This window comes from Ornithodoros turicata, chromosome 6 (assembly GCF_037126465.1).
Source record: "Ornithodoros turicata isolate Travis chromosome 6, ASM3712646v1, whole genome shotgun sequence".
Classification (NCBI taxonomy): Eukaryota; Metazoa; Arthropoda; class Arachnida; order Ixodida; family Argasidae; genus Ornithodoros; species Ornithodoros turicata.
In genome coordinates this window covers 4177484-4205354 of record NC_088206.1, presented here as the reverse complement: position 1 = coordinate 4205354, position 27871 = coordinate 4177484, and the positions used below count along the sequence as shown (strand labels likewise).

The window sequence follows — 27871 nt, the reverse complement described above, 5'->3', positions numbered from 1 at the left end:
AGTCCAAGTCTTATTATTTCACTTTTATTCAACTTGGTAGCCGTCTGATATATTAACCTATTTGTTCTATATATATTATATATATATATTTAGAGATCGAAATTTGATCCTTAACTGTGCAAATCAACGAGAGTACGTGCATATATCCGAATAATTGGATAGTAACTCGTAAAATCATTTATCCCATTTTTTTTTACATTCAAACTGAAACTCAACTCCCTTTTCTCAGACGAGAGGGTACACGCACGCGTTACCGCACAAAATATCGATTTCCGCGTTTCACGAAAATGGTTTTGGGTTTCATTTGCAATTGCTTTTCCGGAAGCTGCTGTTGCGGAAGGAAATATTCGATTTCATCGGTGTAATCCGTATTTGCGAAAGCCATCCTTAGGGTAAGTGTTTTTTTTTTGTTTTTTGTTTTTTCTGTACACAAAATTTCCACAGCAGCAGCGAGCGAACCACTCTCGTACATTAAATGTTACCGCACTTATTTGTTTTCTGCAAACTGAGCACGATAAACTAGGCTCTATAACCCTGCTCTGCAACGCGGAAATCGCGTGGCATCGCCGAGCGGGTTAAGGTTCGAAGGTGGTAGCCAAGGACGTGCTATGAAGACTGGGGAGGTGGTGGGTTCGAATCCGAACACCGCGGCTTTGCTGGCTGAGGTTTTCCCTTGGGTTTTCCGAAGGCTTTCCGGACGAATGTCTGCACAGTTTCCCCCCCCCCTGAAGTCGACCCAGGACGCAAACTAACCCAGCTGACCCCCCACTCCTTCCTGCTGTCCTCTCTCCATCTGTACACATCTGTACGCCGCACATAGCCACAGTTGCTTCGCGGCGCTAACACGAAATTTTTAAATATATATACAGTCAAACTCCTTTACAACGAAGCTCAGGGGACAGCAAAAAGAAAAATTCGCAGTAAAGGTATTTTCGTTAAAAAGGTGTTCGCTATAAAGGAGTTTGACTGTATATATATACTAGCATCAGAGAAAGAACTTGTCTGGGACCAGCGTGGGAGGCTGCTCTCTTAACTACTTATATAGGAACGACTCTTCCCGGAAGAACTTCGATGTATACAACTTCCACAACGTATATAACGCGATCTCCTCGCCTCGCGCAGGAAAAACACGGTCCTCCACGCGCCACGAACAAATTATGGCCGCAATCTCCAGAATTACCGTCGGTCAAATGTTCCGGAACTTATTTCCCAGCGCGAAAGTTGTGTATATACCCATACGCAGTCCGCGGTGTCGATACAGGAACAGGGACCGTCCAGCGAGTCTGCCCGTAATGAGGTGACTCTTGTTTCAACTTCAGCAAGTCGTGAATATTGAGTCGCCGACGAAACCCACTTTCACGGTTCCGAAGCTCATTCGGGGGTTTTGCACGAGCTGTCTGTCTGTCTGTCTGTCTGTCTCTCACCGTTGCCGTCAAATGGGAGTGTTGGAGCGCTAGGTGTCAACACTGAAGTCGTTAAATAAGCTTATTTAGTGACTGTAGTCGACACTAGGGATAGTCCTTACCGAGATTTCGGCTTGGCACCCTCGAGCATGTTATAAGCTTGGCTAATTAACGAGTTTTAGTGTATCTTTTTTATTTTTATTTTTATCAAGAGGAACGTTGTCACGGTAAAGGTTCGGGGAAATCCGATAATCCAGGTCGTGCTCTTCCTTTGAAGTGACTGGCATACCATTGCTGAACAACGACAAAGCTTGTTTCATTGCTGAACATTGACCTGCTGAGGTCAGAAAAGTCAGTACAACCAGCGGGAAGGATTTGAACCCGCCACCTCGATGTCTACAGAAATCCGCGTCATATCCGCAAGTGAGCGTTAGTGTCCCTTTCAACGTTACCCGAATGCAGCCACAATTGAGAGTAATCAAAAATTGTGTGTCCAAATGTGTCATCCGTCACGTTATTGGGTGCTTCTAAAGTTGTGCGCGCTGCGCGAGGCTCTCTTTATCTGTTGCGCGTGCGCAGAACCTTGCGTCCTCCCTATCCTATGCTATCATATGCTATCCCTTACGTACGCAAAGGCGATAGCGTAACCGATGCACAAAAACTCACTGGTTTTGGTTGTATCATACGCTGGGAAGTAGCGTGTTCACACTGCGCACGCGCTGTACGCGGCATCGCGGTCTGCGCGTGCGGAGTGTACACGTGCTATTCGCTCCGAGATCGAACGGTGTCGGCGCGCTGCGGAGAAACGATGAACTACCGTAGTGTAGATAGCTTCCTGGCGTCGTCTGCTTTGACACGTTTATTTCGCGTTCAGTGCAGTAGGTGGAGCATTGGGAAACCGAACAGTATCGTACCATCGCGGCATAAGTGATCTTCCGGTGAATATACGCAAGAATTACGGAAAAGAACCATCAACACCGAACACCGGCGGACGTGGTATCCACACTCGAAAGGTGACTGTGTCGCCCCCTATAGTTCGATCTCGGAGCGAGATTCGACAACTGCGAATGACATAATGTTCCTAAGCAGTTTTGACGTACAAAAGTGAAAACGTTTGTCACCTGCCATTTTCGTGGTGTAGATTTTATTCCGACGAATGTAACAATCACGGACATGCGGATACGCCTATTTCAAGTAGCGCTCTTACGGATCCTAGAAGCGCGGGTACATTGCGGATGCGGATACTGTCGATGTTCGCTCGCCTCTAGAGCGGTGACTCCATGCATGGCCCCGCCTGCCGGATTGAAACCTTAAAGGCTTTCCGTGTTCTCCACCAGCGTCTTCATTAAAAGTTTCAATTTCGATCCGTCGAGCGACGTTACCCTAGAGGGAAATGTCTTACCAACACGACTTACGAATTTCTCTGACGGCGTTGTGTCACTTCAAGAGCATCTCACTTAACGGCGTTTGTTCGATTGCCTTCCACGGAAGCCATAAAGAAGGGACCCCAAACAAGGGCTCCTTTGAGACAATAAATAACAAAGTTTGTAATCCAGTTGAGTGGCGGTCGAAGAGTTTAAACAGCGCCACACACTTTGCCACTGTTCCAGAATTGTGTTACCTCCATGGAAGTAGCATGCCGGCCGGCTGTCGGTATAGCCAGTATGGACTGTCACTTCACTTACGGTGAAGACATTGGTGAAGGTCCAGTTTCCTTGTTGCGGTATAGTGTCAACTGAAGTTTCGCTTGTAACTGGTTTTAGGTTTGCTTCTGTATCGCAGAGTCCAGATAAAAGCTCAGATTTTCGTGGATCGCAAACACTCTACGAAAACGAACTAACCAAACGAAAACTAGGGAAGCTGTCAAATCAAAGATCAGTAACGAGACACCAGCCACTGTAAGGGAACGAGGCGATGTTTTGGGGGGGGGGGGGTTTCTGACAAGAGTTGTTTAGTTTTCGTTGGGGCCGTCATGTTTGTTTGTTTGTCTGTCTAGTTGTTGCATTTACACATGTACAGATATCTACCCAGGTACACTTCCGCTTCACCATCGGCATTTCATAAACAGCCTTAAAGAGACAGTTCGTCGTCTGGTCAGTCCTGAGACTTGCGTTGCGTTCGTTCGACTGCTGCTGCTAAGTCCTGGGAAAAGCGAGAAATCCTGGAAGATAGTTAACAACTTTCGCGTCGAATCTGAAAGTATTTTGGCAATGACATCCAGCCGAATCGCTGGTGTAAATTTCATTTAGTACTTGCCAACTTTATCGAGATATGATGCGACTCAAAGAGTCGTTGGAAATCACTCAGTTTTTTTCTCTTTGTTTTTTGGTTTCTCGCTTCAATACACTCGACGACGGAGCTCCCAGAAGTGACGGTTCTGTATAGTGACGGCGACCTTGATGATATAAATCGGTCTGTGTTATCCCAAGCAGCACAATGTACTGAAAGTCGAGTGCAATAGGGGTGGACGGTATGTGTCTTATCAATGTTCCTTACCCAAGCAGCACAATGCACTGAAAGTCGAGTGCAATAGGGGTGGACGGGTAGGTGGAAGGCCTTGAACAGACTCGTGAAGCTAAAGAACATTGATAAGGCACGTACCGTCCACCCCTATTGCACTCGACTTTCGGTACGTTGTGCTGCTTGGGTAGTTTGAAGAGACTGTTCAAAGTCTTCCACCTACCCGTCCACCCCTATTGCACTCGACTTTCAGTACATTGTGCTGCCTGGGATGTTACAGCTCTTCTGCACACCGCCGAGGACGCCAGCAACTTGATGGCAGGATACAAGTTGCTTAGACACGCCGTCTTCCGCGAGGGACGTTAAATACGGGGTGCCGTCTAATGAGCTTTCATTGCACGTTAAAGAACCCTCAGGTGGGCAAAAGCAATCCACAGACCGACCGCTGTGGCGTCGCTCATGATCTCAGTTGTCTCGCGACGTAAAAACCCAATTATTATTAAAAATCTTCCGCACACCACTGAACCATGTAAACATACAGCTTACGCGGGAACAGTCGGAAAGAGCCAAATGCGGTGAGACAATCCTGCTTTGCGACACACAAACTTGCACGCGCATTGACGTTGAACGAGCCAAGATATATGCGCACACGTGTTCCTGTACTGCAAAAGCTGCAAGGCCCGTAAGAAAGTCTGCCACAGAACTTTCTCCGCCACATTTCCCAACACAAAGTTTCATTAATTCTTATCCCTTACCAATACGCGTACTCGTGAAAATGTATCGGCGGCACGCTTTTTATGTCGCAGTCCTTAGCAGCGTCCCGAAAGACGTTTAGCCCCGATATAAGTGACAGCCTTGTTGACAAACTAATCATCCATCTCTTGCACAAAGCAACTCATTTTGTCGTCGTTTCGTATCGAATTCTGCACGTTAATTACGTTTTTGTTGTCTTCACGAAGGCACCACTCATATAGAGGCTACCGGCGTCACATTGACCCGCAATTAGGTTAATTCGTCCGGCCGCCCCGTTGATTGGTTGCGCCGCGGTGCGGCCGTTGTAAGAATTACAGCGCTGGCGTTGAGGTTCTGCGCGCTTATGAAAATCGATTCATTGTTTTCGGAATGCGAGTTACGTTGATTGTTCCCCGAATGTAGAGGTTTGCGTCCGGAGAGAAATGGGTGTGTGTTGTGGCGCCACCTTCTTCTCCGGTAATTAGCTGCCTTTGGGGCAGGCCGTATTAAGGCCGCGTTGGTCTGGGTGGAATATGAATGGACTTAGATTATGAAGAGTTGGACGGCCTTTGTATTCGTGCTTAAGGTAATGGTCTGCGATGAGGGGTAGTGGAAGGTTTACGGCAATACAAAGGGGAGCCGAGAGTATAAACCCTTTCGTATTGCTTCGGGTATTTCGGAACGAGATATTCTCTCGCATTAACCTGAATGCGATAAGTCGTGGCAGATAGAAATAACGGAAAGAACGGAAGTTCAGTATGGGACGACGGAAGCAATAAATCTCAGACGGGAAGCGATGTCATAAATCATGGCTGATGCTTAGTGAATGCAAGAAACCCATAACCATAGTCTCGTTATTAGAGAGCAGACGAAGACGGTTATGCGTTTTGCTGCGTTTCATATGTTGCGTCGGAGAATGATTAATGGCAGTACGCTATATGTCCGCCTACTGACTCGTAGATTGCAGGTTCGAATCTGGCTGAGGACGACAGCAATTTTGTGGCGTACGTGTTACAACATGCTTACAGGCAAATAGTGTGATTCTGGGCCGTTAAATTCGTGGTGTCGTGTGTTGAGACTTGAGAACGCGTTAAAAAAGAAGAAAGAAAACATCACGTAAGAAAAGTTCATCCACGGGCTGAATGGCTGAACACTGACCTAGACCTGTGCGCCGATGACAATGTGGTTTGCGGCGGCTTCATATAATTATTATATATGCCTCCGTTGTCGGCGAGGCGAGTAGTATCTCCGCATGATGATAAGCAAATAAATGTGTTATCACGTTTTATTATGTCGAGTGACAATAACGGAACAGAGTTTTTTTTTTTTTTTTAATCGGGAGAGAAGGATTCATGTGTCATGACCTCTTCACCTGCCCTTGCACCCATGAGCAGCGTTTTCATATTGGGAATCGAGTCATAAATGTAGAACATTTAACAAATTCAACTAATTTTCGCTGCTTTTTGGCGAAGTCATTTCTAGTCGATTCACGGTTAGGTCAAGCTGTGCGACCAAACCTCTAGACTCGTGAATGTCAAAGAACCATTTCTGATCCTCAAGGTGGTGTCGACACGTGAAAAGCACTATACTGAAAAACAGATTGTAACCCATTCAGACATGAAAGGCGCAAACCACGTCGGTACAAAAAATCGGACAGGTTGGACCGGCACCCGAACACACAACATCGGCAGCGGCGCCGCCCAGGTCTATACAGGGTGTCCCAGCTAAATGCAAACATATATTTTTAAAATATATATATATATATATATATATATATATATATATATATATATATATATATATATATATATATCACTTTTTCCGAGATGGAATCAATTGCAATATAGCATATGCTGAAGGGCACTCCTTAGGAGGGCATTAGCAAGCTCCTAAGGCAACGTCTAAATTAACTTTCAATAATTAACTGTTTAATTATACAAGCTACGCAATTGCCCCAATGAGAGCATCTGGTCCCTTCGGTCACCTGATACCGGAGCCGTTTTCAGAACAAAAATCCGTTCGATAGATCGTCCGCAAAAAATTCGTGAAGGAACGCCATTTTTTCTTTATTTTATTCATTGCGCATCTCTAGAGACGCGTCTTTCCTTCGCCCCCAATACGAGAGGATGAAAGGGCACACTATCGCCTCTTGCGTCCTGGAAAAAGATTAAACGAAAATGCAGCACAAGATAAGGGCAGTCGCGATAGAGTCACCCGATAGATTTGTGTTTTTGTTTTGTTTTCCCAAGTTAAAGCTAATCTTCGACGCATGAGGCGGCACTGTGCTCTTTCACTCTCTCACACTGGGGGTAAAGGAAAGCCGCTCCTTCGAAGATGCGCAATAAACCAAATAAAGAAAAAAATGGCGTTCCTTCACGAATTTTTTGCGGACGATCTACCGAACGGATTTTTGTTCTGAAAACGGTTTTGGTACCTGGGGACCGAAGAGGTCAGATGTTCTCATTGGAGCAACTTCGTAACTTTTATAATTAAAAAGTTAATTATTCAAAGTTAATTAAGACATTGCCTTAGGAGTCAGTTAATTCCCCCCTAGGGAGTGCCCTTCAGCGTATGCTATATTGCAATTGATTTCATCTCGGAAAAAGTGATTGATATATTTTTTAAAAATCTGTTCACACTTAGCGTGGACACCCTGTATATATATATTCTCGTAGCTGACACTATATTATCGGGGCACTTTTCAAAATCGTGACATGTCCCGAAAATCTCTAATTATGAATTGCTACAATCTTGATAAAGGGGCACAGGTTGCTTCCGTGTAATTACTGTATCGTATCAGCTCCGTATAGCGTCAGTACTATATTATGGAAAATTTTAGTAAGCGTTATATACGAGCGCTCATATATAGGCACATATATTCCATGGCACTGTTTACTACTGGTGTTGGTAGTACTGGCTGTGATCCAACGACCGCCACTATAAATTGTCACCGAAAGGATATAGCGAGGCATGCACCTCTTGATTGATACTCTCCAGAGAGCTGAGGTGTGGCTTTTCGTCTTGGATGACTTTCACGTATTGAAAGTTCTAACGGAGCTTCGAGGTCATGCCTCGAAGTCTGACAGCGCTCGTGTGTCCGACTTTGCCTCTCTCTCTCTCTCTCTCTCTCTCTCTTTTCTTTTTTTTTCGCTTTTTGCTTTTATCCATTCACAAGCAGGCGAGCATGCAATGCTCGTAGATCCCAGCCCAGAGAACCGCCTACAAAGTCCCCCCATCCGTCAATGTCAGTGGAAGCTCTGGGAACTTTGATATTGATCCGCATATCGCTTATGGCGTCTTTCTTGTTTTGAAAAAAAAAAAAAATGCGGATATGATATAGAAAGGGCTGTGATTATCCGGTGAGAACTTGGCTGCAGCGAAAACTTTCGCTCGTAGCGCGCGTAATTGTATATCGGCGCGGCTTAAAGTATTTGTATCTGCTTAACACGTCACGTTGGATGGATGCGGAAAGCTGTCCTGTTTGTCCTTCAGCCTTACAAACGTGTCACAGGGGAAACTGAATGTCATTTCCAAGGAATGGTATATCCACTCTGAATTCCATAGAGCTACATAGCGAGAAAATAAGTGTCATCCACAAACGATGGCAATGACGATCCGTAAAGTGTTAGCACCTCATTATATTAGAGTATATGCGATCACTCCTTATTCACCTCTTGTCTTTCTTAAAAAAGCCTCGTTAAAAAAAAAAACAGGTTGAAGCGGAACTTTCAGCCATGAACTGCTGCAGGTTCAAAGCACCCTCAATCGATAAATATGGCCGACATGAATCACGGGCGCTAAAGTTAACTGAGAACGAGAACAGTTCTTCGCGAAATGTGTGAACTCGTCCTTCGTAACGTCAAAACTAAATGAATTCGAAAAACACATATCGGCCTATATCTTTTAATTTGCGTTATTGCTCTCCTATTATTATTTGACGTTACAGTTTTTTTTTACTGCACTTCCGTCATCGAGAGTGTATACACTGTTCGTGCCAATATCAACTCGATATAACAGCCATCGATAACGTCCTCCAACTGATACTGATGCAATGAACTCGAAGAGAGTGACAGTGCAAGAGGAGTAGGGAACGATTATAATTTGGTGGTGGAGAGAGTGTGGAGGTGAGAGCAGGTGGTTCCGGGGGCTCAAGCCCCCCGCAGTCGGCGCGTATGAGCCAAAACAAAAAGAGGGTGCGTGGGTGTACTATTTTCCCCCAATGTCTCGAACAGTTCTCCTACACCCTTGCCTTTCGCGCGGTGCAAGCGACGCTTAAACTGACGTCTGTATACCGCCCACGGCTCGCGCACACTCCAAACCTTCTGTTGCACACGCTCATTCAACAACGGGAGCACATCGACAATAACACTTCATCAAAATAAGAATCAGTAAGAGTCGTTCGGTGCAATCTCACGCGCAGCAGAGCTACAGAAGCGCACAAACCGTAGCTGACAATTGAACAACCTGTAAGAACAACAACAACAACAACAACCTGTAAGAACATCGGGACAACAAAAACGCAAGATCACGCAGCGTTTATTAACCAGCACGCCATCGCTAACAAGCTTAGGAGACGCGCGTTGTTGCTGAGCTACGAAGGCGACAGCTCGTTAGCTGAAAGAAGCGTCGAGAAATTTGAGAATTGCTAAAAGGGGATCAGAGGAATGTTTTCTGCCGACTTCCACCACCCGGGAACACGAACGGTTTTTTCTTTTTTCCTTTTTCCTTTTTATCTTTCTTTTTTTTTTTTTTTTTGCGAACTTTAATCCTGCCGTCTCGAGAATGGTCTTGAAAGTCATCCGTATTGGGAGAAAGTTGCTTTATTAACTTCCCCTTAAAAAAAAAAAAAAAAAGAACGCCTATATCTATTAACGGCAGAGTTCGCGATGAGTTCAAATCGAATTTCGAAGTCCAGAAACCCGATATATCACAGAGCGGGGAAATTGTATGCCAAGACAATTTAATTCGATATCCTGCGTCTGCCTTATTCATAATGTTTCTTTATTTCTGTTTTCTTCCTTCTTCTTCTTTTTCTTTTCTTTTTTTCTTATCCGAAAGTAAATATCCTCTCGGGTATAAAATATTTACGCTATAGGAAATACAAAACATTATTGCGTTCCAGTTCGCGCGTTTAATGTTTCGCGTGGGTATTGTCAAATCGCATGGATGTGGGCGTTCATGCCGAAAGTTAAGTACCTTCGAAGAGCAGAAATGGTGGCGTGCAATTCAATTGGGTCGAAATGGTAATAGCGGCTGAAATTAGAGGCGAATTGCAGTTAGCGCGTGAACGGATAGGGAGCGGAACTAGAAAAGGCCGAAGGACGATGTCTGGTCGCGATATAAGTCTTACGAAAGCGTGCGCACGTGTTGGCGGTACATAAATGGCTCCAATGCCAAGAACGCTGTGACGAATATTATATTATTACAAATAAACATTACGTGCTAGTGTGACCCGAAAACGAAGAAGAGCTGCGGACTGCGTTGTGCTCGATGTAAAAATCGAGCAGGCGAGATATTAAAGGGGCATTCCACTAACCGCGTATTTACACGAGCGAAATATATCCCGGAATACTCCGGTGGAAGATGCGAAAAACGTCATAGCTTTCTGCTGTCACATGATCGCGAGCGCTTAACGTCATATATTTTCACGTGCACTACCCGGATGAACATCGAAATAAAGGGATCGAAATTCCCGCTTCAAAATAAACTACTGGAAATAAATGTTATCTGACTATAAAATGCATCACTCGCGCGCGGGAAACTGCCAACCGGTGAACTAACCGGCAGTCCACTTCCCATTGACGTTTCGAGATCATCACTTGTTACGGTGGTGTAACAGCTCACTATACGGTTAGAGCATCAAATTCAAAAGGGTTACGAAAAACTAATTCAAACTACGGCGTTTCACGTCGTAAAGACTTCAGTGGTGCTCTTGACCGGCTGCAACACTTCGGTATTTCGTCATTTATTTGGAAATTGTTTCGTTCGGGTATGGGTAAGTTACTTCAAAGTACTAACTATGTCCACAGTTACGGGTAGGTCGTGAAAATAGTTTACTTTTACTGTTACAATTTTACAGTTTACAAGTACCATTCCAGTACGGCACAGTAAGTTTAGTGTACCGTTACAATTACTTTTTTTTAAGCAACTAAGTAAGTTAGTCACTGTATACAGCTCCCGTTCCCGTTTTTTTCTTTCAATCATCATCATCACCATCATGAGAGCTACAGCTTTCTGGCTATACGTTCTCGAAGAACAATAAAACGACGGTTAGGAACTGGTGCGTGAAAAATTATGGCTATACTACCTAACTTACTTAGTTACAGTCATAGTTCACAGCTACTTTCACCAGAAGTGGTAACTATATAGTTACAGTTACTTGCCTAGAAAAGAAAAAAATCGCTACTGTAACGTGTTATTATATAGTACAGTAACCAGTTATAGAGTAAGAAGCTGCTCGTTGAACTTACACTCTTAAAAATGAACTTCACCGCATAGCACGCTCCTAGCCAACCATAATCTCGAATGATACCGTTATCTGCCCTGATTTGTTGAAAACGGTAGGCGTACGCCTTTTTTGTGACAATTATGAACAGCATAAGTGTCACAAAAAAGGCGTACGCCTCCCGTTTTCAACAAATCAGGGCAGATAACGATATCATTCGAGATTACGGTTGGCTAGGAGCGTGCTATGCGGTGAAGTTCATTTTTAAGAGTGTAGTTGCTGTACTCGAAACTGGTTCCGTTCAAATTTTCTGTATCCGACTCTCCGCTCACTTGGGCGCGGACGAACGCAGTGGACGGAAAGTATTTTTCCTCCCTCGCCTCGATAAGGCACCGCCTCACTCCACCGATATTACTTCCGTCAGGGGAACGCGTACTTTGCGGAAGCTCTCGGGAAACCGACATTCTTTTTCTATAAAGGTTTCAATGCAAGCGGTGTGCGTTCTTCGTATACCAAGCCCGTGGCAACAAATCCGAAGGAAGAGAGGTTCGTGTCTCTCATTCTTCTCTTTTTTTCTCTTAAAATTGCTCGCGATAAACTTGTAAACACGTGGAGTTGTACTGTGTTTGCTTCCATCTGACACTGACGAGAAACAAATAAGGAAGCAAAAAAAAATGGGAAAGAGAAAACAAAATAGAAGGAGGGTGAAACGGTTTGCAGGAATAGCTCAAGAGGCAGTTTGGGGGGGGGCGCCAAATTTGAAATGAAAGACGTGTGTGCTTATTCTACCGTCGAAGGATCAGCGCTGAACGCGTAGCGTATTACCTTTAAAGATGTAAGAGGAATGGATCATATACTCCAAGACTGCCCGAGGTACAGTGCACACCGATGTACCCTTGTGTCCCTGTCTCGCCTGGATAATCGGCCATACTCCACCGAAAAGGTTCTTGGGTGCTGGCCAGCAAATCAGCTCGTACCTGCCATGCGCGCCCTTGTGCAATTTCTTGTCTCGACGGACCTGTTTGACACATTGTGACACTCTTTGTTTTTAGTGCCTTGAGACTTCGCTTTTGGTGACAAGCTCGGTGATGATGTTCTCATTTATTCTTTCAAAGCGTTTCAAAGCGTCGAGGTTAGTGTAGTTTCCCTTTCTTTTATTAATAACGCGTCCTGGAGTAGCCAGTCCCGAGTGGCTCGAGACTACCATCTCCATTTTTTTCTTTTAAAATCAATCAATCAAGAGGAATGGGGCAATTGCAGTTTGTTTGTTTGTTTGTTTTTATTGCACACGTGGAAACAAGTTTGAGTGCTCTTAAGAGGTGAATGTTACTGCACAACACCCGAGCAGGCTATAGTCGTCCTAACTCTTCTGGGAAGGGTGGGAAGTGGATTGGGAGGAAGGAGACGGCACGGAAAGAATTCAACAAGAAATTGTAGTATCGAACATTGCTCACCTGATTGGACGACATCAAGCTTACAGCCATAGACCAAAATCGCTTTCTTCCTCCAAATATATGTGGTTCTGGCAACATTGACACAGTAACAATTTTGGTATGGTTCTTACGCCCGGCTGAAGACGAAGTCTATACCCTCCATCAGGTCATTGGTTCAAGACCCTGGACAGTTGGCGATTTCTCGTTCACTAGTAAGTTTTTCTAGGGTGATGAGCACTCTGGTCGTGGGTTGAGACCGTACTGGTCCCATTCCTCCCGAGCTGCTCATCGCGCATAAAATACCCTTTTTTTGGAAAGATATCGCGCAAGAGAAAGCGCGCCACAGGTGGCGCTTGTTTTTCTAAAAAAGGTGCCCTGTTTTCCCGTGGAATTTCCTTGCACGTTATGCCCGAATATTAGATTAGTAAGTAGATTAGATTAGATTAGCACTATGTGGGTGTGACATATATAGCTATCAAAAAGTGAAATGCAAAGTGATACAAATTCTCGGCGGTGCACTTCATGTGTATACCTAAAGTACTTTGCCTAGTACTTTGTACTTTATTTGAAGTACGTTCGCAATATGGGGTACTTTGTGTTGTCCTTGAAGCACTAATGACGCCAGGCACTTGGTACTTTACTTGAAGTACAATTTTGAGGTACTTTGCCCATCATCGCGCATTGGGGCCCGAAAACACAACTTTCGCATCAACATCTGCATCGCACGCGGAGCGGTTGAGCCATTACGATGCGAACTAACGACAGTATGCTATCTACTGAGCCACTAATATGGCGGGCTAGAAGGGCTAGATTCTAGCCCGCCATACCACTAATGACCTTTTTGGAACCCTTTTAGAAGGAAGAGTATGAACTCTGCACATTTCGCTATGACGAGTGCTTCATGCGCACTTCATCGTTGGTCCCTATGAAACCGTGTACATCGTTTTTTTTTTCTTTTACCTTTTTTTTGTGTGTGTTTTTATCTGTCATTCTCATCATTACCATTAGTGTGCATCGTTTCCAGTCGTTTTCTTATGCTGGTTTCCCTCTACCTTCTATGATTATTATCCGCCGAGTCCTGCAATTCACGTATCTTTCTCTCTCTCTTTCTAATACAGCAGCACATACTTTTTTTTTTTTTGGTTCACAGAATACGCATTTTGCTATCGTATCTCTGTTTTCTCTCTCTCTCTTTTTTTTTCTTTCTTTTTTAGACACAAAGGATGGTGTACAAAACCTGTCCTCTGCACAAATTCCTTTCTTTGTCGAAACTGTTCAGGCGTTGTAAGAGGGATACGCATAAGACGAAGGCGCCAAAACGCTACGTAGAAAGCAAACCGAACGCGCGTGAACGAAATGCGGCACGAGGATTCAAAAATCGCTGCGGACGCCATCTCGCAACACATACATGCCATGACGCGATGTTTTCCTTTCCGGTTCTTTAGGCGCGACTCGAATAAATCCCTCCCTTCTATATTTCGTACGGGGAATTCCGAAACCATCCGGGCATTTTCGTGCCCGTCGCATGTAATAGAATCAAACGCATTCCTTCTGTTGACAACCTTGCGGGGAATGCGCCTATCTCCCGGACGTAGTTGTAATGCGCGTATTGATGAGATGTGCGCTCTCGAGGTGTTTTGACAACGCGTGCTATGTACTGTGGAGAATATTACGTGGGAGGGCTTTTGGCTATGTAATCTGACGGAATATTCGAAACGTATACGAGAGTGCTCACGACGGCGATAACAGTAGTTGTCGTTCACAATTTAACTGTCGTCATTTCATGTATTTGTTGTTCACTTGGTTTTCGTAGCCTATACAAAGACCCCTTGATGCCTCACTGTAGTGTGGTGTTCGTACGAATTTATTTGCCATGTCATTGATAACGACGCTTTTGCTTTTCTGGTACTCAATATTCTTCTTGTTGTCATGTCAAATATTTTTTTGACAGACATCAGACAGCACAACCGGTTGTATAGGACTCGAACCCACAACCTCCCAGTCTTCACTACGATCTTGGCTACTACCATGTAAAATTATAAGGAAGACAACAGAACTTCATTTCCTATACGGGCCTATGGGGAAAGTAAGGCAAAACAAGCGGAAAGGAGGAAGGGAAACACACAACAAATGCATGCAATGCAACGACCCTTTCAATGCCCATGCAGACAAAATGGCCTTTGTAGCTTCTTTGTGCTACTCACTGCGAGACTAAAAGCGTTCATGTTAATCGATACCGTAGCCTATTGAAGCCTGTAATCTGTGCGAGAGGGAGGTCGAAGTCAGGAAGGTGTCGATCTGAAAGGGCATATGTAATCACAATTTGTCTAAAAAGTATCCGATGTGATCCATGACGCCCTGGCTCGTATTGAGGAAGGAGGCTCAGCCGCAGTTATCTGGAACACATAATTAAAAAAAAATAATGCTGGTTTGTAAACAGACACCAATTTCTTTCGGAGTAACGCATTTTTGCGGTAACGCATTCAGATTTTTAACGCGCGCCAACTAACTGCCGTTTCCCACCGGCGAACGATAATTCTGTCGACGGCGGCGCTGATCGCAGTATTCGTTGCGCCCCCTACTGGCAGCCGCTGCCGTTCGAATTGCATAAGCTGTTCCCTAAATTGTTTTGTGTTTCGTATTACGCGTCACGCAACGTAGGCCAAGTCGCCGCGGGGTGTTCTCCTCGGTAACTAAATGATTTTTATTATGCACGATGAATAATGAATTCGGCAGTTCTTTGAATTTTTCTTGAACGTTTCAGAAATTTGAATTCCGATCTCCTAGAGAGACGCACGAAAGTCAAGTAAAAGAACAAAAGAAAGAAGAAAGAAAGAAGCGATCTAAATATTGGAACCGCGCAAAAGTGAGGCTCCGAGACCTTGCACGCTGGGATGTGCGCTGAGGTTCTTGCATAGTTGCATAATGAAGCAATTCGTCCTGGGGTTAACAATTTGAGCGCTCCATCAACGAAACCGACAATCGTCTCGTTAGGCTGAAGTAGAAGTTGAAGGAGGGAAAGAACGCATTGGGGAGGTCAGTCTTCCCTCGGGCGACGGCCACTGTCCTCTTTATTTTTTTATTTTTTCTTCTTCTTTTTTCTTTCTCTCTTTATTTTTTTTTCTTCTTTTACTTTTTCTACTCTCCTTTTTTCTTTTTTTAACGTGGTGTATTTCACTAACGATACGACGTTTTCTGTACACGCCTTCGCTGGCGTTAGCATACTTTCTGCCACTAGGGCTAACGAACCGTAAATTTCGGTTCCTTTCTGTGTTTTTTTTGTTTTTTTTTTGCATTTTATTTTGTGTTAGCGCCGCGAAACAACTATGACCACGATACGTGGACAAGTGGAGTGAGGATAGAGCAATAGTACGAAAGAGTGTTAGAGAAGGAGATATGCGGGGTATACCGTGGGAGAGGGGGTGATGCTGGAAAAGGGAAGAGAGAGAGAGAAAAAGAGATGGTACGGTATGGTATGGTTGGTATATAAAAGAGAAAAATATGGAGATGTTGGCCCAACTCTACATTCGGCCGGCTACGCCAGTACGCTTATGGTAGCGAGGTCAGGCTATACCGAGGATTCTAAAAGGATGTTTATTCCACAAATAGTGCTAAGAAAGGAGATCATAGGTAGTGTGTGAGACACATCGGTGTGCTGCTGACCAGTCACCGAGTAGCTGCTCGAGGTCAACACGTATCGCTTCACGTATCGCTGCACCTACTAACTGCAGATCTAACTGAGCCAATATTCATTACAAAAACGCTTAAAGGGATTATCGGATCCGGGAACATATGTGTGAGAGTAACACGGTATAATGTTCGTCACCTCTTCGCGGTCAATAATAAATGAGTTTTTGAGTTAAAATAATATCAGTTAAATATATAGTTAAATTTAGTTAATTATAGTTATACTTAGTTAAAAATAGTATCAGTTAATAAATCAGTTAAATAAACGAGGTTTAAAGATTCGCACTCCCTGTGTAACTGATACCACGATGACGTATGCCAGGCACTACGCATGGGAGCGCAGCGCATGCGATTGCCTCCGAGGTCGTCTGGCGCCTTGGCGTTCGCATCGCAATATGCGGGAAAAGATACTTTGAAAAGTAGCTAAGCTACAGTTACTCGAGCAAAAACGTAACTAAGATACAGTTAGCTATTCAACGAAAAAGTAACTACTTCAGTTACACTTACTAGTTACAGTTACTTTGCGGATTTCCCAAACAAAGACGCGGCATCAACAGGATTTATTGCAAATGTGGAAGTTATGTACAATGTGCTATTTATACGTGTTACACTTGAGCAGCAACTGGTGTTCGAAGTTTACATCACTGAGTTTGCCTCGTTTAATTGCGAAAGCCTCTCTGCCCACGCTAGACAGCCGCTCAACTGGGGCACTAGGGTGGATACCATTGTTATATTTGAGAAATATACAGTCAAACTCCTTTATAGCGAACACCTTTTTAACGAAAATACCACTACAGCAAATTTTTTTTGCGGTCCCGCTGGAGCCTATAGGTCCAATAATGAACATCCTTTTTAACGAAAATTCCTTTACTGCGAATTTTTTTTGCTGTCCCCTGAGCTTCGTTGTAAAGGAGTTTGACTGTAGTCCTGATCGGAGTCGTCGGACGTCGACGCCATTAAAGATGATGTGGGCACCTCTTGCTCTTGTTCCAATAATCTGTACTCCTGGAGTAGCACCTCAGTGTCCCTCTCCTTTTGTGCTTCTTTCAACCATGTGAATCTGAATCGAAGGTGAGATGTTGCAGCAATAGTGAGGTATCTCCTCTCCCACTGATCGTCGAACCTATACGTATAAATGTAACAAAAAGTTTTCATGTGCCTTCTTATCAGTATAGTGCTTCTAATCTCACCTCTCCTTCAGTGCTTGCAGCAATGAAGCCACCCGCCCAATCGAATCGTGCGAGAGTACCGCTAACCGTACCGTACTATAGATCTACTTGTTTCTTTCATAATATACTGTCCACATTCTGTTTCTCTTTGCCTGGCCGTTCCGCTCGAACTAAATATTTCTCATTGTTGCTCCCGATGCGACGTGCCATGCTTCACTGGGCCCTTGCATTGGATGAGGCATTGTCTTGTCCCCGCGGGGCTATAGGCGAGATAGAGACAATGTCTTCCGCTACCTTTTCTCACCTTGCGGTGCTCTAGGCTGTGTCTTACAGAAAGAGAGATTACAAACTGTACGTAGCGTACGTATCGAGCGAACGTACCGTACCGCGAGCGTTGCTTAGTGAACTGTTCAACAATAACAAACTTATTTTGCTAATAATGAATGCGGTATTTCTTTAATGGCCTGTCTTTGTTTCTGTGTTCTTTCCCAATCTCAGGGTTTCAGTATAACGAACTACCACAATCACCAGCTCGCCTGTTTTTTCGCCGTTATGTCTATATCTGTGTTTATTTCGTCCGCGTCCATCCTTTCTCTTATACACATGTGCCGCATTTTTTACGCATGTCGTGATATAACATACATAATGTTAATGTTATGTTATAACATGTTAATCATGTTAATAACATACAATGTAATGATATGACATACGAACATATTTTACGTGAATATTGTTCTCCTTACGAATAGTATAGCGTAAAGGCTCTCTGTATACTATCACATTTTTTACCTGCAGCGCCTTTTGGCACACATATCACACATTGCACGCGTACAACATTTTCACATATTTTGCATACAGCGCATCGCATTTTTGCATATCACGGGATCTAGTTGTTGTTGTTGTTGTTGTTTGGATATCACGGCACACCGAAACGTCGGTTGCGTGTACATTTCAGAAATTCAAATACAAAACTGCACGTTTCTCCCAGCATGGGGCAGCGCTCAACCTGCTGGCCGGCATCAGCTCCATCTCATCATCGTACCCTTATGTAGTTGTTGTTGTTTTTAAGTGATATCACCGTATCTTTATTTGTGTGCGTGTGTGTGTGTTCCCCCAGCTCTCCTTCAAAAGGGTTTGTTTGATTGATTGATTGATTGATTGAATGAGTGAGTGATGAATGAATGATTGATTGAATGAATGATTGAATGATTGATTGAATGAATAAATGAATATTTGGAAACCGCCAAAACAAATTCAGGAAGGAGTCGTTGAAGACGACACGGAGGAGCAGAAGAACTAAGAAGGTGAAAGAAGGGACTAAAAATGGAGAGGGGAAGATGGATAGCTTACGTGCCATTCTTGTGAGAATCCAGGGATGAATGCTGACACTGAGGGATGAATTCTGGGGATATAGATTTTTTTTTGCTCCTCCCGTTCGTTTCCATTCCGTCTCGCCTACATTGCATTACGCGTGCGGACAGTGATGAATGCGTCGCGTATATACTATATAAGGCTATTACCCCGCATAGCTACGTCGGCAAAACGAGGCACATTTAACGAATTAGCTCGTTCTACGCAAGCAACGTATAAACTCTATGACGCAGCAGCAGCAAAATCAGCCCTAATGTCTGGCGATGACACAAACAGAAGAGAAGAGACACTTTGAAAGAACGTACGTACGCCTAGCTCTTAGGAGGATGTGCTTTGTTTCTTCCCGAAAAGTAATTACAGTATGCCGCTACGACGACTAATGTCCTGTGACTATCTGTCTTCTTCTTCTTCTTCTTCTTCTTCTTTTTATTTTACTTCATTAGCATGCAGCTACACTCTTAAAAATGAACTTCACCGCATAGCACGCTCCTAGCCAACCATCAACTCTAATAATATTGCTATGTGCCCTGATATGTTCAAAACGGTAGGCGTACGCCTTTTTTGTGACACTTATGCTGTTCATAATTGTCACAGAAAAGGCGTACGCCCCGTGATTTCAACAAATCAGGGAAGATAACGATATCATTCGAGATGATGGTTCGCTAGGAGCGTGCTATGCGGTGAAGTTCATTTTTAAGAGTGTATATGTGTTATGAGTAGCTGGCAATCACGTTTTCTCGTTTTCCAATTTTTAATTGAATTCAATTTAAACTATCAGTCGAAAATAACGCGCGTGCGCTCGTCTCCGGCTACGTCTAAATATCGAACGATAGAATTAACACTGAATCAGCTAATATTAGAGCGCTTTAAAATTGGCGTATACCCAAGCTCTTTGGGGTCGGTCGCAGCTGCGCATTGCGGAAAACGGTTTGAGTTCTGGGCATGCGCAGTTACGTGCAATCCGTTATTTCTTCTGGGTCCTCGGAGCGTTTGGGTGCCCTATTTAAAAGCCGTGCCCAATCTTTGGACAAATCCCGCGTTTTTCGCGCTTTGGGTGTCCCAAGAACGACATCAAGCCCTATATACCTGACACGTGCACAGCCTGCCCCTGTGCTCCGCTTTGAAGTAACGGGCTTCATACACTCTTAAACATGAACTTCACGGCATAGCACGCTCCTACACTCTTAAAAATGAACTTCACCACATAGCACTCTCCCAGCCAACCATCATCCCGAATGACAACGTTCTCGCCCCTGATTTGCTGAAAACGGGAGGAGGAGCCTATTTTGTGCCATTATGCACGGCACAAAATAGGCTCCTCCTCCCGTTTTCAGCAAATCAGGGGCGAGAACGTTGTCATTCGGGATGATGGTTGGCTAGGAGCGTGCTATGTGGTGAAGTTCATTTCTAAGAGTGTATAGCCTACCATCATCTCGAGTGATATCGTTATCTGCCCTGATTTGTTGAAAACGGTGGGCGTACGCCTTTTTTGTGACACTTATGCTGTTCCTAATTGTCACAAAAAAGGCGTATACACCCACCGTTTTCAACAAATCAGGGCAGATAACGATATCATCCGCGATGTTGGTTGGCTATGAGCGTGCTATGCGGTGAAGTTCATTTTTAAGAGTGTATGCCAGCAAAATTATCGAAGAAGTGCGCAGATGTCTTATTATGCGGTATAGGCGTGAGCCAAGAGGCCCTGCCATTGTAACTTCGGGAGATGAGCTCGTTCCATAAGGCGGCGACCTCACGCTCCGATGCTCTATAATACGTGTTTGCTCAAGTCGTTGGAAGGACGCGGACAAAGAGGTTTCTGTCTCGCGAACACGCGTGGATGTGCATCCGAGGCACGCATAATATTCCGTCTTTTTAGTGCCACTGTGAGCTGTGTGTGCTGATGACGCACGGGTATAGCTGAGTCGGTAACGTGCTGGCTATGGCTGAGCTCTAGATGACTGGTTCGATCCCGGTCGATGGCGGTATATAAAGCAATGTATGGGGGGAGGTAAACACTAGCTTCCAGCACCGTCTGTCGGAGATTTCCGGCGCACGTCAAAAGAACTCCAGGTGGTCGAAATAGACGATTTTAAAAAGATGCGCGCGCCACCAAGCGCGCGGCGCAAAGCAGCATGGGAACTTTGAGGGACACTGCTCTGTCGTCTGCTTCGGTGGCTTCGGTTCCCCGGCTGCCGCTGCTGCTGCGCACACCAGGAATGTTGTTGTTCTTCTTCTACCTCCACCTCTGGTCGTCTCGTAATGCTTTAAGGCGCTATAAGTTCCCATGAGTCCTTGCGTGCCACAGGTGGCGCTTGCTTTTCCAAAATGGTCTATTATCCGCCAGTCGTATACCCTGCGGCACGTGCAATCGTCACACTGCGCACGCAGACAAACTTTGCGTGTCACATCACAGTACCATTATTATAAACTTTCATTATTCATTGAGGTTTTGCTTCTTTTCTTTCTTTCTTCCTTTTTTTTTGTGCTGATGGGAAAGATTACTTTTCTCGCAGTGCCGGTCGAGTAAATATTTAATACCTTCTCGTCGCTCGCGTTAAGTTCGGTAAAGATAGGTTAGGTGCGGGAAGAAAAAATACGCAGAGTTGAGGTTCTGTGCAATCGAAGAGTGGTGGCTTCGTGTATGTTAGCTTGAACTCGTCACTATGGGAGTAGTAGTTGTTTATGACGTCATTTCCTCCTTTCAGTCGGGGACCGGAAGTCTCGGAGTCCTAGCCCACTTCCAAGTGGGCGCATCATGAGAAGTTGCTCGCAGAGCTGCATTCAAGACTCAAGTAAGTGATATCACGTTGCTTGCCACAAGTACGAGCGATGGCGTCGATGCATCTATCCGTCATATTATAGACCACTTGCACCCCTACGTCATCGATTACGTTTCGCCGCCGCTCAAAGCATGCTGGTGGGCACCTATCATCCTTATCAGCCTTTTCGGCCTATCAGCAGACGCGTTTTTCCCGCTTCTTGCCAACCACAGCAAAATATAACCTCGAACCGGTCTTCTCGGGACGCCACATGTTTGTAAACAGAAAGTGGTCTATACATTCAGGTTCATTAAATCGCGCTTTCGGTTTCGGGTGCGCGCGCTATCGTTCGAAGTTGTCTCTCAACGTAGAACCACAAATTTTTCTTGTTAGCTTTTTTTTTCTGAGTTGAGTTGACTCAATAATAAAAAAAAAAGAAAAAAAGGAGAAATAGGCACTCATTACGAGAGCCGGCTACTCCAGATCACTTAGGTAAACACAAATGGCTATCTACAATAAGCTATTAACTAAATTATTAACAATAAACGATAAAGCTATTTTTCTAAAATAGCGCGGAGCCGAGCTTCCTTGGATCGTTCTCGCAGCCGGCGAGAATCCGCGTGAGCGTGTCGTCCGCAAACAGCCGACAACATTGACGACAACGACAAATACTTTTTACGATACCAGTCATTTTTACTACTAACGACGCAATATCTGTAGAAATTTTCTTTAGAAATTTTCTTCTTTAAAAAGAAGAAATCTTCTTTAAGATCTTCTTTAAATCTTCTTCTTCTAAGAAATCTTCTTCTTCAGAAATTTTCTCTAGCGATTTTCTTATTTGTTTTGTTTCTTTTCGTAAGACTTGGTTGCTACCCGTATATATAGCGATGTTGCAAGCGTATCTGTCTGCTTTGTGAAGACCCCATTCTACAAGCCGTGCGCGCAGGGAGAGGCACTTTCGTTCGGGTCCGAAATTCTCTACACCCTGTTCTGAAATGCTCTATTAGTTAAAAATTTCTTGTTAAAATTCTACAACCAACTACCCGGCTACAACCCGCTTGTTAGAAATTTGGCAAGACCGTGGGTCATCTGTATGTTAAAAAATGATCCACGTCGGGGTTTTACGCCGTGAAACAATGAGGATCATGAACGACACCACTGTGGGTTAGTTTTGTTCACGTGGAGGTGCTTTGCAATATTTGTTTTCACGTTTTGCCGTAACAGAGCAAGAAGACTACATAAAACTACCACGCTATACTTCTGCTTCACAACTAGCTGATATATGACGTCGCAGTCGTCTGAATGCACCGCACAGCGCTGCGCTACAGTTGTCCCCAGTCCGATTGATTATAAATCAAGAAGAGAAAAAAAATTAAGAAAAGAAACAAAATGTGTATAAGTCGAGCTACGGAAATCTTTTGTGCATATTTACCCACAAAGTTCCCTCCCCAATGTGACACCTCGTACTGCCATGTGTCTCCGCAGCGTGGCGCTCAAGCTGGTTCAATGCACCGCCGTTCTTCCAAGTGGCTTAGAACCGCGGAGGGAGTGATCCATGCGCTGACATGTCCACCATTTTGTTCCCCTCGTCGCGAGGATGACGTCAGCGCCACCGCCGCGGCTCCCAACCAATCAGAGGCCGCTGAACCACAAGAAATGAGGCACCCACCTACTGGTACGCACGATGGAAACTTCCCCTTCCGCTCACCCTTCGTTTGATGTCTGTTAATATGTTACTTCAGCTTTCGTTCGGTATTCCGGTCCGACATGGTGCAACGTTCCTACTCTGCGTTTGATAGGCTGTGCACCGATTGAGTTTCCCCGTAACTGTGACGTGATTGGTGGATGATATTCGTGCTGTGAATTGCGTGCGCACTACCTTGTTCAGTTGCACTACATCCTGTGTATTTTGTGTATATTAATATTAGACTAAAGATACCACGGGATGACACTAACATTATCTTTTTCTCTTTTTTTTATTAATTTTGATCGTGAAAAGTGTATGGCGAAGTATTATAGCTGTCTCGAAAGGCTAATTAATTTTTATTCACGCGCCGAATATTCCACGCGTCGTTTAGTGTTGTTCACGTGAGGAAAGTGCATTATGTTAACTAACTACTTAACATCAGTGTTGTTTAACGTCGAAAACGCGGAGCGCAAACGAAGCTTTACAAGACGATCATATTGTGAAAATGAACACTCCCCTTTCAAGCCATTCTCACGTCTTATGAAGAAACACACACACACACACACACTTTAGGTAATTCTTAAGTAATTCCTTTCTTGGTATTATTAGCATATCCAAGAACTGCGGGAAAGACAGTCCCGAACTGTGAGAAGTTTCTTAATCTGGTGCACTCATATCGCACTCAACTCCCCTAGTTATGTTAATGACATGCTAATTTATCCGGATTGCTCACACGTGGAAGACGCGCATGACGAGAACCGCTGTCTGAAATTGGATATTTTATTTTTAATACCGAAATGCACTGAAACGCGTTGGCCCACAATGCAAACCCAGCCTCATTTCCGGGATGTTAGTTTCCAACTTGAGCAATGCAATCCTGCTGGCTCTTGCGAAAGGAGCAGGTAATTTGGAAACTTTGAGTCGAGTACGGTCAACACAAGCGACAAAAAAAAAAAGATAAAACACTGAAACTACTGTGTATTAGCGTACAAGCTTTCGTGTATGCAGTGAACTGCACTTCATCAGGTCTAAGAAAGCAGACGACGCAACTGCTGATTCAATTACAGCCAGACTACCTCCTTTAACCGAATAAGTATTCATGCCTGAGAGTTTTCGTAAACAAGCCTCCTGAACGCTGCCTGGAGGCAACTAACTGCCAAGGAAACGCGGACGCATAATTAGGGTCTGTTTGTTGCACGGCCTAGTGGCTATGTTTGGATGGGTGACGTCAAAGCAAAATCCACGCTTCATTGGACGATAGGGATGCAGAGTGAGTCGGCAGAAGCGCGTGAGATGATTTTTTTTTTTTTTTTTTTTTGCGCTACGGATGGTCGAGCTGAGGCGTGAAACGATATGGCCACTGGCGTATAGCCAGGGAGGGTGATCTGGATGTTCAACCCCCCACCCCCACCCCCCGAAACCTTGCACCTTTTTGGTAGTGCACTTGGGAGAGAGAGGAGAGAGACGAGGGGAAATCCTCCTCTCCCACGGAAAGTCTCCATAGAAGCCCTCCCGATATATTTTTCTGGCTCTGGTTATGGCTATGTAGTAGTTTGTTGTTAGATCCTGCTGGTGAGTTTGAAGGCTGCTCATTGGTTGACCTCGAAGTGACGCGAGTCTTATGTCGCTGATTTTTGTCTTTTATGCGGCTATTTCTCGTGCAGTCTTTTAAAAAGCATTATTTGCGAGGTATTGGGCATTGGTAGAATGTCTCTTACTTCTTTTTTAAAGATTGCGAGATGAAAATATTAATTCTAAATAAGAACATGTAAATACTATAAGATTGTCATAGGATATACTCGAGCAAATGTGCAGTGTGCTTCCGTAGCTAACCTGTAAGAAACACAACTGCTATATAGCGTGTAAAAAAAAATGCTTGTGTCTTCTAAGGTTCCTTATGAAAGCCATCGCAACTTGACATGCGAACTAAACTCGAAGAAAGAGATAGAACATAGTACTCTGTATACAAAATGCTGCAGTACAGGCTTAATTCAGAAGATATCGATCAGATAGATATATAGCGCAGTTAACGGAACGTTCATGCAAACATTGTTGCCTGTTGAAACATTCGCTAGTGTCGCTTGCAAATGTGTCCCTACAAGTATGTTCATGTGTCCGCTAGAAATGACGGAAGAACAGGTGACGTCATACCTGCTCCAGAACGAGCGGTTTTTGGAGGACTTCGTCATGAACCACTGCGAGTTGGAAACCCTGGAGCGGTGGGTCATTCGATACACTCAGAGACTCAGCAAGAAGGCAGCCCAGGCAGGAGGTGAGAGGCTCACACGCCACAGATGGCGCTCATGTATGGACACAACTTTTAGTAAGTTTGGAGCCGTACACTCTTAAAAATGAACTTCACCACATAGCACTCTCCTAGCCAACCATCATCCCGAATGACAACGTTCTCGCCCCTGATTTGCTGAAAATGGGAGGAGGAGCCTATTTTGTGCCTATTATGCACGGCACAAAATAGGCTCCTCCTCCCGTTTTCAACAAATCAGGGGCGAGAACGTTGTCATTCGGGATGATGGTTGGCTAGGAGAGTGCTATGTGGTGAAGTTCATTTTTAAGAGTATAAGTGTGTTTCCTAATTAACATGCACAGAATACGCTTTGTGAGACTTTCTTTTTCGGTCTAATCTTACTCAGACGTTTTTGAAGACTTGGTGTCTTCAAAAAAGTCTGAGTAAGATTAGATCGAAAAAGAAAGTCTCACAAAACGTATATTATTTCGAAAACATCTCTATCGGGTGTTTCTCAAAGCACTCTGCAACTTTCCAATTGTCACTTCGGCTTTTCGATTAATTAGGCACAATGAAAAAGAAAATACTGGCGACAACGATAAACGGCGTGTTTTTAAACTCTTTGCGCGTGTTACTTGGGACACAATGTGTATGTCACGTTACCTGATATAAACCAATAGGGGCCACTTTGAGACCCCACGCACACACGTATTCCGAAACTAAGCTTCAAACTACTATGCAGACGACAGTTGGGCGCCTTTTTCTTATTCAACTGTGGCAACTCCGAGTAACTCGCGAGTTGGGTATGACATACATGCACAGGGGTGGCATTGTATTGCTCCGTAGACGAAAGCGTGCTGGGCGAACGCAATGCATCCTGGACAGGTCCTGGTCGCACGTCACAGTAAACGTCAAGGCGCACGTGACCTTAAAGATGGCGGCGCCCGTGATCGGCGGCCAAACCGTTTGTAAACAATGCGGTTATTGTTTCTGCGCGACGTTTTGGATGTCTTTTGATCACGGTAATTATTTTTATCCGATAATCTCGCAGTAAAATGCGCAGTTTTGCACATAAGGACTCGTACTGTTGACGACTTCCAAAGATGTGATGACGACCGCCCGTTAGGACTCACCGAGCCGATGCGATGTACTTAAACTAAGGAGAAATGGGGTACCATGTTGCGGAAGAAGCACCGCATGGTTTACGCTGGCAAAATATGTTAATGTTATGTTAATCTCTTGGCTTTATGACGACGGAGATATGTCGGTAAGCGGCAAAACGACATGTAAACAAAGTCACATGACCTCAAAATGACGTTTTCTGTGACGTGCGACCAGGACAAGATGGCAGTTTTGCCAAAGGCACCCGCTTGAGGGTAGTTGCAACAATGGCGGGTTTGTGTCACCCATGTGCATACATGGAAATTTCGAGCGCCGCTTTGCAACAGACGGCCCGCAGTAAAGGGCAGCCATTGAAATATGTATTCCTCGAGAATTAGAGTCACAAGCACCAAATACCTATTGCAAATGTCAAATGCTGCTTTGCATAGTTTATTGTTGCATTCCAATATAATTTAAATGAAATATGCATACGTATATACGGACTGCCGTTGAAGCGTGTACATCTATAGTCCAGTTGACGACTGATGGAATTCGCGGCGCAACCGGGTTTAACCCGGAAGAGTCCTATAAAAAGACCTATAAAAAGACCTATAAAAAAGAACCACGTGCTGTGCAACAACGTCGTGCACATTCTGCAAAATAATTACAATTTAACGCTCATGGGGACACGCCGTGCACGCTATGGAAGTGTTCGGCTGTTTGAATTCAGTCCTTGATTTGTAGATCGCAGAGTGAGCTCTGAAACATTTTCTTAAATTGCTTACTTAGCTTGCTGGCGTGTTCGCGAAAAGCAGACGGCAATGGTACACGCGTACGTGTGTGACGTCATAACCCTTAACACAGACTTACCCTCCTTAGAAGCAGAGTAGGGAAGAGTTGTTACTCCGGCTATTTTTCGCTGCATAGCTGTGACATTAGTTCCGCTACTCTGGCTTACTCAGGGAGTTTTCTGGCCGAAACGCATGGAGCGTTTTCCTGACGATTTGACGACGACGCGCGCGCGCGCTAGGCGTGCGTGTGACCTCGGGAACACCAGTTTTACAACGCGCGCGGAGTCTGTTAAGGGCGAAACGCATTGGACGTTTTCTCAGCGTCAAAACGTCGCGCGTATGCGATGGCCTTGCACACGCGGCGAGGAAACGCCAGCGAGGCGACCACCCGAAACGCATGGGACGCGTACGGAGCGAGTGACGCGCGCCACTGTTGCTATATTCGTCGACCACAAATATCTGTTAGAACGTGCAGATGCTCTTCTTTCCTGTTGTTCCTGCGTTCCTTCATTCCTGATACCATTAAAATGTTCACGTAAATTTAGTGTGATGAATAATGTCCCAAAAATTTATGCGAGCTGCTGATAC

General features: G+C 44.5%; 1 protein-coding gene across 8 annotated transcripts in view; it reads left to right on the top strand.

The window, feature by feature from the left end:
- LOC135398863 (probable 3',5'-cyclic phosphodiesterase pde-5) overlaps positions 1-27871 on the top strand; it is a 130698-nt gene that overhangs the window by 81257 nt on the left and 21570 nt on the right. For 6 of the 8 annotated variants that reach the window (XM_064630388.1, XM_064630387.1, XM_064630390.1 and 3 more), the window contains 2 exons: positions 21406-21492; positions 25269-25418. In XM_064630388.1, coding sequence (XP_064486458.1) covers positions 21406-21492; positions 25269-25418 — 237 coding nt within the window. Of the gene's footprint in view, positions 1-11495; positions 11587-21403; positions 21493-22944; positions 23135-25268; positions 25419-27871 lie in introns of those variants that run through there. The other 2 variants (XM_064630392.1, XM_064630391.1) reach the window with 2 other exon arrangements.